General features: G+C 40.8%; 1 protein-coding gene across 2 annotated transcripts in view; it reads left to right on the top strand.

The window, feature by feature from the left end:
• Positions 1-12,742, top strand: part of tmem229b (transmembrane protein 229B) — a 28,389-nt gene extending 15,647 nt beyond the window's left edge. The window contains exons 1-2 of one of the 2 annotated variants that reach the window (XM_041813126.1): positions 9,919-9,967; positions 11,585-12,742. In XM_041813126.1, the coding sequence (XP_041669060.1) occupies positions 11,633-12,220 (588 nt within the window). In that variant the 5' untranslated portion in view covers positions 9,919-9,967; positions 11,585-11,632 and the 3' untranslated portion in view covers positions 12,221-12,742. Of the gene's footprint in view, positions 1-9,918; positions 9,968-11,584 lie in introns of those variants that run through there. The other variant, XM_041813125.1, reaches the window with a different exon arrangement.
• Positions 12,743-14,940: the final 2,198 nt, after the last annotated feature.

Below are 14,940 nucleotides of genomic sequence, written 5' to 3'. Positions count from 1 at the left end.
GGCAGCACTACTTCACGCATCAGACCCTCTGACACATCCATGCATGTCTGTAGGATCCTGCTTGAGCATGTATTTCAGCCTATATGTGTGTACGGAGGTAAACAGTGTAAAAATTTAATTCCCATCGTTAGTCTGATGTGAGAGAGAACAGCTGTTGTCTGAATTTGTTGAATGATCCCTGTGTATGAATTATTACCTTCTCTGTGATGGAGCCTAACCTTCAGGTGTAACTAGTGGAAACATTTCTCTATCAGGTTTCCTTGGGCATACTTCAGTAATCCTTAGTCACATCCTCTTTATTATGTGCATATTTTGTCCTTAAAGGGTATTCAGACTCCATTCTGCCTCTACTCCTGGTTGAAGGAGACGTGTGAGGCAGTTTAGGGTTAGAGCCAGCTTGCTGTTTCGGGGTAATTGACCTGTCTCTTTGATTGATTGGGATCCATTTAGTTTGTGCTGCCTCAGAAAGTTCTTCTGCTTTCCCCAGCCCTCATCCTGTCTGTCTTTCTTGTCACTCCTTCAATTGACACACACCTTTCATCTTCACTTCCTCATCACCAACGGAAAGGAGAGAATTTGATAAGGGTCAATCAGGGCTCACTAAAGATGCCACAAATCTGTTGGTGCCTATAACATAAATAAAGAAGTGGTAGATAAGTAAGAAGATAGTGGAATAATGTTAAACTGCAGTTAGAAGAAAGCAAGAAATGAAGTATGATAAGAGGAGAAACTGGTACAAAACTGCAGTGAATAAAACATTCATTCTGCTCTTTGCCAATTTGGGAGCATTTTTCATTCTATGTGATTGATATTGCAATTTTTGCAGAATCTCTTTATTATGATATTATCAATATTATGCATCATATATCTTGGCAATCATCTCAAAACATAATTTAATTGTCTTGCCATGCATTAATTGATACAGAAACCTTGAATCACGACATTACCTTTATAGCTGGCTATCACATATCACATTGTATCATATCCAACAGTAGGTAGGGGATTTCTTGTAATCATTTGACTCCTATCCTATGTGAAAGGGTAGGTATTGGTAGAAGTTTATTATACCCATTCAAAAGATTTTAATTCTTAGAAATAAACAGTAAATTTCTCAGGTTTAGGGATTTGTAACATACAAATATTGAGAAGTTTTATTGATCATGCACACATTTTCCAAACCAGTCAAATTGATTGCTAAATGATTTCTTGTTTCCGCGGTGTGTCATCTCAGGAAAGTACAACCAGAATTATAAGCTTCAGCACAGATGCAGCTACAAGGACGCGTTTTTCTCTGCCAGCTGGTGATGATGAAGCCATGCTCAGGTCACCTTGGTCACTGGCACTTAACTGCATTGGATACTGCTGGTTTTCTATACGCTAGACCGCAGCCTGCCAAAGTGACCTTCTGAAAGTCTGCATAGGCCTGGGATCTGTGCCATGGGCCGAGCCACAGAGACAGAGTACATGAACGAGGATTATGTCATGATGAGAGGTCAGTGCAGGGTAGCTTTCTGATTTAATCACAGTGTCAGAGTTCACAGCTGTCAGCATGCTGTCAGCACAGGGAAAGCACGTCTTTGTTTTCGTCTCTCTTTTCTAATTTAACCTTGAGTATTGATGTGTTTTGTCACGCTCATCTGTGTTTACCTGCCGTCAGACCTGCCTGCCTTGTTTTCAACCTGAACCTTTAGTTCAAAGCCTGTCATACACTCCCTCTCTCCACCTCACTCTCTCACTTTGTGTTTCATTTAAAAGCACATGCTCAGTCGGTGTCTTCCCTCCATGTCCTCAGACAAACCTCCAATGCTCCTTGGTTAGACTTCCCTCCCTTCAGTTCAGACAGCACCCTGCCTGTGCCGTGTCTCCCTGTGGTCACTGGGAGGTTTACAAAGCAGGCAGCTCTATCACACTGGCCGTCCTGATCTCCATCAAACTGTGCTGTCCTGTAGCGGGGTTCAATAGTGAGCAGTGGTGAAGCGGGCCTCAGCAGCGAGAGCTGGCAGGAACCTTGTCGATCGATACTTGGGGCCGATGAGAGCGCTGGTGGGGTGGTGGGGGGTGGGCGCTATCCTCTGACAGCTGCAACAACAGCAGCAGAATCAAACAACAGCCAGTGTGTGAACTGTGTCATGCTGAGGCTACAAGTCAATAAAAATGCCTAAATACACACACAGGAAGGGTAAGCTCCAGCTTCCTGGGGGCTTCGGGCTTTAAGATGCTGACCGTGTTAGCACAGCAACCCCTGTCTGAGTCCACACAGAGAACTGGGTTTTATCTCCACATACATCTCTCTTTCCTATTCCCCTGTCAGCTACCAACCTACTCATGGAAAAGTTTGTCAAACAGAGAGCTTAATCAGCAAAAAGTCAGGTAGTGATTTTGTCTAGATTATCCAGTGTTGAAATTAGGGCTAAAGATGTGATGTGTTTTCACTTAAGCTTCCTATAATTCCTGTATTTCCAGTGCTTACCGTTTTATTCCATATGATAAACAGAATCAAGCTTGTCAATGAACCATCACAGTCTGCCGAAATTAACCTTGAAATACAGTGTGTAAGGCACACTTACACCCATTTTTTTCATATACAACGCTGTTTGCATCCTTCATACTGATGTGTATGGTGGCCTGGAAGTGCGATATAAAATACGTCACTTATACAAAGCTTGAACCAAATACAAATTAACCAACACATTTTTGCATTAAATAAAACAAATTTACATTTTACAAAACAAATTTAGAAAACAAAAAAACACTTTTGTATGAGCTGAGACAAAATAACAAGTTGAAGAATGCTTACAACTTCTTGAAAAAATTTACAAACATTATCTGGCTGAAAGGAAATTTACCAAATGTTGGAAGTTTTGTAAAAATGTTTCAGACTTTTTTTTTTTTAACAAATTTTTTTTTTTTTTTTTTAATGTAAATTTGTTTTAAAAAATGTTCTGGGTGATGTAAGTTTTGTAAATGTGTCTCAGACTTTGTAATTTTGCATTGTAAATAATCAGCGAAACAGTCAAGTCAGAGAAAAACTTTGTTTGTTAATGGACAATTTCATTTTCATTATGTGTTGTTATCAAGCTGACCTTTTCCAAAATGTGGTACTTTGACTTGTTTTGACTCATCTTTCCCTTTTTTGGTTAATTTTCCATCAGGGATAAAAACCAGGGCCTGGTACTTTTTTTCATCATCTCTGGCGACGTTCCAAAAGAGCTGAGCCGATGTAACAATATGACAAAGGACTCACTGGTAGGCAGTCTGAACTGTGCTAAACTCAACACCCATACACTTTCTTGTCCCTGGCATGGATAGTCTGTCATCAGTAATGAGCAAATTAACCTAGAAAGCATACACACATGACGTTTGTTACTGGACTTCTGCAGATGCAGTGCTATGAAGACTGAATAAGTCTATTAACAGATGTGTTGAAAGGCTGACTCAGGTCATGACTGTGTATTCAGATACAGTAAACCAGAAATAAAACCACTTTCATTGTTTGTTCCCATGCTTTAGACCACATTTCCAGCCTCACTGAATTCTGTAGCAGAGAGGATGTTGTTCTTTAGTTTCCCTTCCCCTCCATGTTCACATAGCTGAGAATAAACGTGTTAAAGTTAAATTACTCTTTTCATCTCCCTGTGCCAGCATCTCAGAAACCTGTTTGCTGTGTTACAACACGCTCATTCTCTCCCGTGACAAACTGATCTGCCTATACAGAGCAACAATCTGAAGAATTTCTAGTAGTATAATCTGGCCCTTTAAGGCTCTGTTATGATCTAGAGAGAGGAATTATGATAATCCTCAGATACACAAACGCCAGCCAGAGAGTACTTTAGTAGATGTGTGGATAAACAAACACTTCAACAAGTGTGAAATCAGCTGCTAAAGTTTTGGCCTGACCTTTGACCTCTCATGTAGTGTTCATCATGCTTATTGCATACAGCGAGATAGAGAAGTGCATGCTAAGTTTTGCTTTATGTTGATTTCAGCAGAGGATGAGTCTCCACCACAGCGTTTTTCTGCAATCTCTGCTCCTACCTTCCTACTGCATTCCATATTTGTCATCATTAGCAGCTTAGTGGGCATGTGAGTGCTGAACAAATGGTATCCAAGCAGGCAATGAAGGAAGAGAGCAGGGGGAAGTGAATCGTGAAAAGAGAGAGAGAAGTTGTGAGGATGTTGAGGGGAAGGTAACACCAGGTACCTCAAGAGCCAGAGCACTATTTTGATAAATAATATCAAAAATTATTTCTTTATTAGGGTTACAATACGAATTCTTCTACGATACTACTCAAAATGCAATGAATCAATGCTGTTTTTGATACCAATGGCAACAAAAATAGAAGTCCTTGACCCCTTGCATTGGGTCATTTCTTGATTTCACTTTTAAAAAGTTGACTAATCTATTGTCTAGATTGCACAAAACATTTGCATACTCAACTGTAAAATGTAACTAAAGGGATAGTTCACTACAGTTCAGTGCACGTGCTGAGAATTGTTTTTAGTATAATTCACTGAGCACCTGTTTAGCTCAGCTGGTGGAGCTGGTGCCTGTGTGTGCCCAACACTGGTTGGAGAATGGAAGCCTAATCCTGATGCTGTTTGTCACACATCTTCCCCACTCTCTCCCTCATATTCCTGGCCTCTCTTCAGCTGTCCTATCAAATAAAGCCAATAAACTAGCTGAATTACTCTGTGAACATCTCCGTCTGCATTGCCACATCTTGGGTCGTAAATTAACGCCTGCCAAGTGCCAAAAACGTGAAGATTTCAGAGAGTTTCTTGTACGTGCCAGGTTAATGTTTGTACCAAAACAGTCATTTAAATAAAAAAAAATACAGAATTTTTATCCAAAAGTATAGCTTTTTTTTCTCCTGCTTTTCTGCCTTGGCATGTTAGAGCTTTGCAGGAGGGCACTGACACACACCAACATATATCATGGCATACAGACACAAACAGGAACTTCTGTCTGTGCAGTCTCTATGGGTTGACAGCGCCACAGAGATCCACTGAAAGCAGTCCAGTAAACTTTCACAGAGAATAAAGTCTTGCAGTGTTGATATATAGGTCAGGATGGCTGTTAAGGATATTTCAGGTGAGTCTCAGTATGAATTTAACAATAATCTGTTTCACAAATGTAGTGAAAGAGAAATTTGTAGTCTTGCCGATTAGCCATCAGTGTACTTGAAGGGGTAGTGAGGCAAATGGCAGGAATAGGATAACCCTCCTGTGGAGCCTAGACACTGGTGGTGGTGTTGACAAGGGAGGAAGGATCACATTGAGAGTGGACTTCTGAGACGCTGGCCCAGGAACCAATGAGGTGGCTTGAAGGAGGAGACTGAGATGAGCAGAAGACCTGCAAGGCTCTAGACTAGGGCTGTCCACACAGAGAAGATTTCAGGAGTAAACGCAAAAGTTTTTTGTCGTATTGGCATTTCATTCACACAGAAACAACATTTTGGGAGGCCATAAATGCTATTTCTTGAAACTGGGTCCCGGAGTGAACAAACCTGTATATACCTACTGTTTTGTCTCCGTGTGGACAGCCAACTGCATCTCTCTCAAAATGATTACGTCATACATAGCATAGCCCACTTAAGCGGCATGCACGGCTCAAGCCAAAACAATAATGGCGGATTACAGGCTTGTGTTTTTGCTTTATACCCATGCTCTGTAATCTTCTTCCCTCTTTTCAATGCATTTCTATGGCAGCCCATAATCAGCTAATCACCAGGGAGAGAGATGAGGGAGTGGTGACTAATGAATGAGTAGAAACAGTCTTCCTGCTTGAACTTTTGCTGAGCTCCATTTCAGTCAGTCATCTCACGTTTGGAATTGTTCTAGCATTTATTATGGCAGCATAACATTTGTTTAGTGTCCGACTTTTCCACTCTTTCCAGTTTTATTTTCCATGCAGAATTGAGGAGTGATGGGAACACATCTTAAACCCTCTGTCGGAGCCTACATGTGGATGCTGGGGTGGAGGTGGTGAGCGCAGTACTGATTCAGAGGAGAGTTACAGAGCAAAGAAAGAAACTAGACATCTTGCAGCTTAAATAAACTGACATATTAGGAGGATGTGTGCATGTGATTTGATTATAATGTATGTGAGGTGTAATTCATTAAGCTGGAGTTGACTGCCAGAACTAGCTTTTCAGGTGTCACTCCATTTTTTGGTGTCTTTTTGCCTTTAATTAGACAGGACAGCTGAACAGAGACTGGGACTATAGGGAGAGAGAGCAGGGGAAGACGTGCACCAAACAGCACCAGGACAGGGACCGGTGTGACCCGTGTGGCAAGGACTGTCACCTCTGCATATGTGCACCCTCTCCACCAGCTGAGCTAAACTGGCACTGGTGTATGGTTACTGTTTATATGACACTCAAATAGCCTTTGTTAGACAGCACTGTGTTAAACCTAAAGCTAAAATACTCCCTGTTTGTTGTTAAATCAAACTTAGAGGAGATGCAGGAGCAACCAGTAATACACAGATGTTTAAATGAACAGAGCTTATGTACATGTGCAACAGTTTCAGAACTTAAGGTGGAAAGAATGCTTGTTTTTTTGTAAATTTGTGCACAGTTTTGAATCACAGCTTCTTGTTTCATGTTTGTTATGTTGATGAACTCTGCAGGGGTGGATCCAGGAGGAGGCGTGGGCAGCTCTGACTTCATAAAATTAATGAAGCAAATATTTGTTCTCTTTTTTATTTTCCTGATCTGTTAAAGTGGTCATATTTGCATGAACGTAAAACCTTATTATCTCAGTGAAATGTGTTTAAATGTTTATGTTGCTCTGAAGCACAGTTTATTATTTTGGCAAGTGTTTTTTTCATCTATCTGCCAACTCAGCCACTGAGTCTAAAACTTAGTTCCAGACCCTGGTCGTATAGCTTGCTTTCATGCCTACATCCTGGCCTGGCTCTCCTTAGAGGGGCCACACTGACTGGCTTCTCCTGTTGTAAATTAATATAGACAAGTACCTCACACAACCCCACTTATGAAACACCGAACTATCCCTTTAATCTTTGATGGTCTGATGTAATAAAGTCATTTTACTGCATCGCGTAACCAAGATTTATGCTGGAAATCTTTCCAAGCTGCTTTCTGACCCAGGCTCTTTTGAATAGCTGAGGAAAGAGGGAGAGTTTCCCAGGAAAGGCATGAAAAGAAGGTATAAAGGGTTTGTGTGAGGTCAGTTGGTCCATCTCTGTGGCCCAGTTCCTCACATGAAACCCTTGTTCCTTGTTTGGAAGAAATGTGCTAATCCCCATGGGCCCTCTCTGGACCCCAGCCAGCATTTGAAGACAAAAAGAGCCAAAAAAATCAGCTTTTGTTCTTCAAACAGGCTTTGTACTGCTAACCTCTCTCTCTGAGGCTGTTTTACAGACTGGTTATGATGCATTGTATAATGCTTGTTATTATGCCACGCTTTCCTCTGGAGGTATTGTATAGTAGAAGATATACGCTTAGCGCCCCCCTCCACTAAGTGGTCTTTGAACTCCTCAGTATGATGCTGCTAGGCTTCAGTGTTTTTTATTAGGCATGCTGTGTGATAAATAGAGTAGAGGAAGGATCCAGCCCTGCGTGGGCCTCCTGACACCTGATACTGAAGCCAGTGCGCGTCAAGCTGCGGGATTTGGAAAAAGAGCACATGATGTAGGCAGTCAGATGATAAAGCTATACCTTACATAAGAAAACCCCCTCAGTCAGTCGGTAAATAGCACAGACGGAGGGAAGGCCTCGGACTTTAGGAGTTCTGTGGTCTCTAATTTCATCCTTCTGATGTCAGCTGAGTGTTTCTTTGCCCTGTTCTTAATTGAACTTTGGCTAAGCGCTCTTTGCAATTAAAGCTGTAATCCTTAAGATTGCATCCCTGGTTGATTAGGAAATACCCCGGCTTACTGTGGGGAGCACCAAGTGTGAGTTCATACTGCAGCTAACACTTACTGAGAAGCTTTATTGTGAGAAATGCAACCAGCCCACTGAAATAGAAGTTTAAAATGTGCTAGAGAAGCAAGATATAGGGTGAAAGTCATAGTAAATGACAGATGTAATCACTGCAGTGTGCTTCATTATTTGTGGGAATGAGCATTTGTGTATACAGCTTTTTCAGTTGGTTAAACTATTAAAAATATGATGATGTGACAGTTTTGGGGATTTTCCAGAATCAAGAGAATAATACACTGTAGGCCAAGGCATTTCTACATCAGTGCAGATTTATCATAATGGTGTTTTTTCACATGTTAAAAAAACTGCAGCATCTGCAAATTGGATATGGAACTTGCTCATTTGCAGTGTCTTGAATTCTTGAATTAATTGTGAAACCATGAAATAATATCACTTACAGTTGACTGTGGACTATCCAGCTGGAGTGAAATTTCACCAGCTGTCTAATTGCAGAGGTGGCATCTATCACATTACCATGCCTGAAGTCACTGAGCTCTTCAGAATGACCCATTTAGGATCACAGATGTTTGCAAATGGAGACTGCATGGCTAGGCAATGATTTTATACACCTGTAGGTCTGATTGAAACACCTGTATTCAATAATTAACAGGTGTGGACACATACTTTTGTCCATATAGTGAAGTGAAATTTACTTTGCAGTTTTAGAAAAAAGACAATGGAGAGTAATAAAGGTTGAAACATTGTGTAGGGGTGGTAAGAGTGCTCTCAGGTGAGGTAGATCATGTAGGAGACACCCTGAGCCAGGCTTAAATGTTAATTAAGGAGAGAAATAGACACAGAAAGCCTGTGATGTGGCCCTCAGAGTCTGTGATGTGGCCCCCAGAGCCTGTCTTTGGCCCTCAGAGCCTGTTTTGGCCCTCAGAGTCTGTGATGTGGCCCCCAGAGCCTGTTTTGGCCCTCAGAGCCTGTGATGTGGTCCTTGGAAACAGGAAGAGAGTGGGGAGAGACATGGGGCAAAGGGCCAAAGGCTGGATTTGAACCCGGGCCGCCCGTGTACATGGGTAGCGCTTAAACCACTCGACCATCTGCGCTCCCAGCACAAGGACTTTTTTTTTTTTTTAGAAATGTGAATATTCTGAAGAATTTTTGACACAGAATGATTATTTTTTCACCTTTTGGTCCCCAAGAGATGGGACAAGTTTGTTCACAAAAGTCTTAGTCATTATTGTTTACTGTGTGTCACACATAAAAATCCTTGAGTTTCACATTTAGGTTTATTCTTGTCTCTCTATAGTCCCATATATATATTTTTTTAATTCCATTGACATTTCTGCAGCACACATATTCTTAAAGTGCAGGTTGCCCTGAAAAAAGGATGTTTGGAGCTTGACTGTGCACCACAGGGTTGATGTTTTACATCCTTTTCAAGCCAGTAAGTCCAGGAGAGACCTTATGGTTGGAAATAGCTGAGGGCTCAGAGGGTTTAACTGATGCATCGGTGCATCCCTGGTGAAAAATATGCAGATGCAGGTACTGAAGGACTAAACTCAGTTGTTTCAGAGGTAGGATTCTCTTGTTGCCGTCACCATGTCTGTTTTACTGATAGACCACTATGCGGTTTCTCTCTGGGCTCTTCAGTGTGTGTTAATTAAAGACAGTCAGACAAAAAAGAGGGTCTAAGTCCTTAAAATGTTTTGCATAATGAGGAGGACTTGCACAAATTCTGAATAGATTGTGCAAGATTGTTGAATGTCTGCTCAAGCTGAAGAGACCGCTGTGACCCCGTTACCCTGTCTGACATGGGAGAGAGTTCAAGACTGTGAAACAGCAAAGATTAGATCGTTATGTCTTAGTTTGTTGAGATGTGGTTGTTTTGGGGATTGATTCTGAGTGGACTTTGGTGTTTGGAGAGGAAGATAACAAAAAAGTAAACATTTGCTTCTGTGGACTTGTCTTCAGTTTTTTCAGCCCACATGGGGATGTTTTTTAGTCTAGTAGGAGCTACAGTGTGCAGACACTGATTTAGAATTTACTTCTGTTGATTGAGACAACAGGATAAGGTAGTCATTTTACTCTCCCTCACACAGACACACACACACAATTCGATTTATTGACTATGCATCAGACTTACCAGGAATACATTTTTTATTTGATTTTATTGGTTTATTTGGCAGGGGCATGAAATTGCCCTTTGTCTGTTTTTTTTTAAAGTACTGGTGTAATTGCACATTGCCTTGTTGCACAGACTTTGCATACACAGATGTGTTTATGTATGTTATTATTGCACAGGGATAGCATACATTGGTGTATTTGTGTATGTAATATTGCACAATAGATGCATACATGTATGTATGTAAGTATGCATGCATAAAGGCATTAAAGTATAAAAGGGCATCTTATGTCAAATACATATTCATTACTTTTTTGGAAAGTATAAAATCATTTAAAATTGACAACGTTACATTAGCTGCTTTTTCTTTATCAAAACAAAACAAGTTCCAACAAAGATTTCAGTCAATAATCTGCTTCTCCTATTATGTAATAATTAACCAAAACTTTTTCATGCTGTGCTCAGCACACACAGTTTTTCACACAACAGCAGGACTCAGTGAAAGGAGTTGGTAACCTATCATTGTGTAGAGAACCCCCACAGTTTTAACTAACAGCTCACCATGGTTGTGTTTTTAAAATCCAGTACTACCTTTGATATTAAACAACACATTCACTGTTAGGACTAGCAGAGTCTAGCAATAAAGTCCCTTTACAGAGGCCTTTTTACTGAAAACATACCCAAATATATAGCCAGTTTAATGCCTCTACTGTGAATCAGTGATTCTATTACATATAACTTAGTACAACTCTGAAATGTTTACAAGAGGCTGAACATTAAACTGTGAGGATGATGTCAGTACTTTAAAAGTATGCCTGATAACATAATTCATCATTTTCCATTATTTGTGGACTTAAATAGTAGACTGTGACCGTTAGGGTCCAGAAGAACACAGGCATTTTTTTCTCTTTCTGCATCTTTACAACCCCAACAGTACTACAGTATTAGAAGGGTTGTCACAACATCCGAATTTTGACTGATACTTAACCAATAAAATCAAATAATAACTTAACCAAAAAATAATTAAAAAAAGGAACCAAAAAAAGAAAAACAAGAAAAATAAATTTAAAAAAGAAAAATAGATTTTAACTGATTAAAAATAAAAGAAGAAATGATAATATAAAATAAGTTTAAAAAAATAAATTTGAAAGATTTACAAAATAAGAAGAAAATTTTAAAATAAAAAAATGAATTATTTGTGAAAAAAAAACAAAAAAAAACAAAAAAAAACATAGAAATAAAATAAAAAAAAGTTAAACAAATAAAGAAAAAGAAAAGAAAAATAAGAAATTTGAGCAAAAGCAAAATAAAAACAATTCTGGGTATGCATCTAAATTGCACAAAAAGCAGCTTGGCACCAAATAAATTCCTGAGTATTTGTGCTATTTAAACAATGCTGTCTCTCCTTCACTTGCAGCAGCATTTAGTAAAATAATATCAAAATAACAGAGATAGCATCATGGTATTAAAAAAAAGTTTAATATTGATTATTAGGCTATCTATAACGTGTGATACTTTGTCATATTTATGTCCTTTTCTTACACCTTTCCTTCTCCTCTCTCCTCAGAGCTAAATTGCCTAAATTGCACAGACGGGAAATCTGCGTGAAATCAACATGGTGACTTTGGAAACCCCGGAGGCTCCCGTACCTCTGACGGCCCTGTCCCGCTGGTACCTCTACGCCATCCACGGCTACTTCTGCGAGGTCATGTTCACGGCTGCCTGGGAGTTTGTCGTCAACTGCAACTGGAAATTCCCCGGCGTGACCAGCGTGTGGGCGCTCTTCATTTATGGCACCTGCATCCTCATCGTGGAGCAGATGTACCTGAAGCTGCGTGGCCGCTGCCCCGTGCTGCTGCGCTGCATCATCTACACTTTATGGACGTACCTGTGGGAGTTTGGCACCGGGCTGCTGCTGCGCCAGTTCAATGCCTGTCCCTGGGACTACTCCGAGTTCCGCTACAACTTCATGGGGCTGATCACGGCTGAGTACGCGGTGCCGTGGTTCTGCGCCTCCTTCATCGTGGAGCGCCTGGTTATTCGCAAAACACTGCGGTTGCGCTTCCACGAGGGGCCGGAGGACGGCTGGTCGAAGCATCGGTTGGATGCTGGGGGTGGAGGAGGACCTGTGGGGGGTGGGAGGAGGAGAGAGAGGAGCAGAGGGATGGGAAGTGATGCTAATGGCTACCTTAAAGTTGAATGAATGAAGAACATTTGAACCCAGCCCAATCGTCCTGCTACACCTCCTCCACCCTCTTCAGCCACTTTCCATTATCTCCCCCTGTTAACTGTTTGGGGGGGGACAAACAGACAGCCATGCAGACTGGGCTGGGCTCAGAAAACAAAATTCAACTGGGTTTAAGAACACCCAAATCACTCTGTGTGCCCTCATTGGTCAACAGAGATAACGCCATGCTGCTGTGTTTGCTGCATCCCATAATACCCCCACCCATTCCCATGTGCCGTTGACCTTCAGGAGATCAGTTCCTTGAATGACCGGGACTACACTCTCAATTTCTCATATCCCATAGACTGCAAAGAACTCGGGATTAAAAAAAAAAAAAGTTTCAGAGATTAGCGTTATCACCCTGCAGAGCAACAAATAGTAATAATTCTGTTTTCAAGGGCACCTCTGGGTGTCTGAAAACGTCTGCTGCATAGAAGACAAAATAAGAAGTAGCTGCAGCTGTTCTTTTTCAAATGTAAATAAAGTCCTTTAGTATTATCCAGAAGTACTGTAGTAATGTAGCTACAAAAGCTCTTCAAGAACAATCCGTCCATCCAGAGGCAGCGCTACGTGTCTCCATGAAGAATGTTACCCACAATGCCTGGTATAAAAAAGCATGAAAACGTTGTCTTCCTATATAATGTACATTTTTACATTCAGCCGCCATACTGTTCGTCTCGTGAGTCGGTCTGCTGCTCGTGTGTGAAGGACAACAGTGATTCATGGACAGTACTCCTCCTGACAGCATGTTAGTGTCTGAAAGTGAGACCTCAAACTGCTCCTGGTGAGCAGTCCCAGCCTTGCATGGCAGCTTCTCCGCCATCTCTGTGTGAATGGGCCTGTGCGTGCGTGCGTGTGTGTGCGTAGGTGCTACATACAGTAAATGTAGTCCATTTACAATAATAGTAGGGCCGCTTTTCTGTCCATGGCAGTGGTGATGAGTCATGAGCAGCAGCATAAAACATCAACCCTCTTCCTTTTTATAGTTTTTCCAGAAAGTCTTGTCATGACTCAGTGTGTGTGCATGTGTGCTTTAACTGTCGTCTCTCATGCTGTCTGCCGGGATCACTTAAGCCTCATTTCCTTACTCACTAGATGTTATAATTTATGACAAATTTCTGCTACTTTTCCCTTTTTTCATGGTTTCTTTACAAGATCAAAACAATGTTTGTTTGTGGAACAAATACTACTGAATTTCCTGCTTTACTGTAAGCTACAAAAGCAGTCCATTTTAAGAGGGAGATTGTTTTTTTGTTTTTTTACTTGAAAATGCAGGAAAAGTCTTACAGGCTTTGCCCATTGGAGCATTTGTTCAAAGATTAATCAGGTTTTTACCCAATTTTTAACTTTTATTTTTGAATAGTTGGAAATATGCTGCAGACAGTGGTGATAAATGAATAAGAAAACCCTGATTTTGTGATGTTACTCACTCACTAGGTTGCACCAGCTATGTGTAAATTCAAACATAACCAAGATTAAATGTAAGGTATGGAGGAGTGAAGGGTCCACTAACATTTTAGGTGTTGCACCAGTGTAAAGTCCTCGGTGAATACGGCTGTCATGGTTTGAAAAGATGGGATGATATGGAGAAAGATGAGGAGCTGATGCCAAATAGATTGTTTCACATTACCATTGCATGGGAATTATTTCACATCCATCGATGTTTAGGAAAGGCAGAACCTCTGAAAAAACCCTGGATGGTGATTGGAAGAATGTTCTGCCTGTCTCATTCATTATGCTCCAATCAGAGCAACAGTGGTGCACAAGGCATGTCCCAGTAAACTACATAGCATGAGCTCAACAGGCAGCTGCTATTGTTACCTATGAGTGGAGCCTGTTGGTAAATCAAACTCATTCTGATGAGAGATCTTTTCTGCAAAGAAAAGCTTACAGTATGGATCTTTCTGATAAAGAAATGTCCAGTCCTGATAAAACTGCTGCTTTCTGATCATCTCTTCGTCGGTCGTCTTGTTTAGCAGCGCCTCGTTCTCTTCAAATGACGCTGATTGGTCTGTACATTCTCAGACTGGCACAAACATTTCAGAATTAAAGTTTGGAAGATGGATCTGCCTGATGACAGACGTGGAATCTGGACAGTCCATCTGCTTTGTAAGGTTAGAAGCTGTTTGGTGGAGTTTTCTCTAAATGGAGATTATTTCTACCATTAAACAGTAAAGTACAGTTAAATTATCGTATGTTAATGACGATTCCACTGCTCGCTGTCACTGTGGTCTTAACCCAGGCTGTAGGTTTAGGGTGCATGCTTTAATTATCACCTAATTTTGTGTTTTGACATTTTGCAAACATTTTTGTTGCAGTTTACCTTTCAGCGATTCATCAAACAAAGGAAAACGTCACATCTGCAACAATATCTTGGTTAATTTAGAGACTGCATGGTAAAGGTGAAGATGAACCTTACATCACTGTGGATAAGGATGGGAATCGAGAGCCAGTTCCAATTGCAATTGGTTCAATCCATTGACATCATTAGCATTTAATCTTAATGATTCCTTATCAATACCTTACTTCCATGTGCCTTGAAAATTATGGTCTGATGAGAGGACATCAGCGAAGCGAACATGGCAGACGGTCACAGAAATGTCTGTCGAACAGTTATTTCATGCATCTTTTTGCACAAGAACTGTTAATTTTGTACATTTCAATTTATTTTTATCTGTCCAGAGATCTAGGATCCA

Source organism: Cheilinus undulatus, linkage group 18, assembly GCF_018320785.1.
Source record: "Cheilinus undulatus linkage group 18, ASM1832078v1, whole genome shotgun sequence".
Classification (NCBI taxonomy): Eukaryota; Metazoa; Chordata; class Actinopteri; order Labriformes; family Labridae; genus Cheilinus; species Cheilinus undulatus.
Note: the sequence above shows the minus strand (reverse complement) of the source record. Positions and strands in the feature narration are given on the sequence as shown.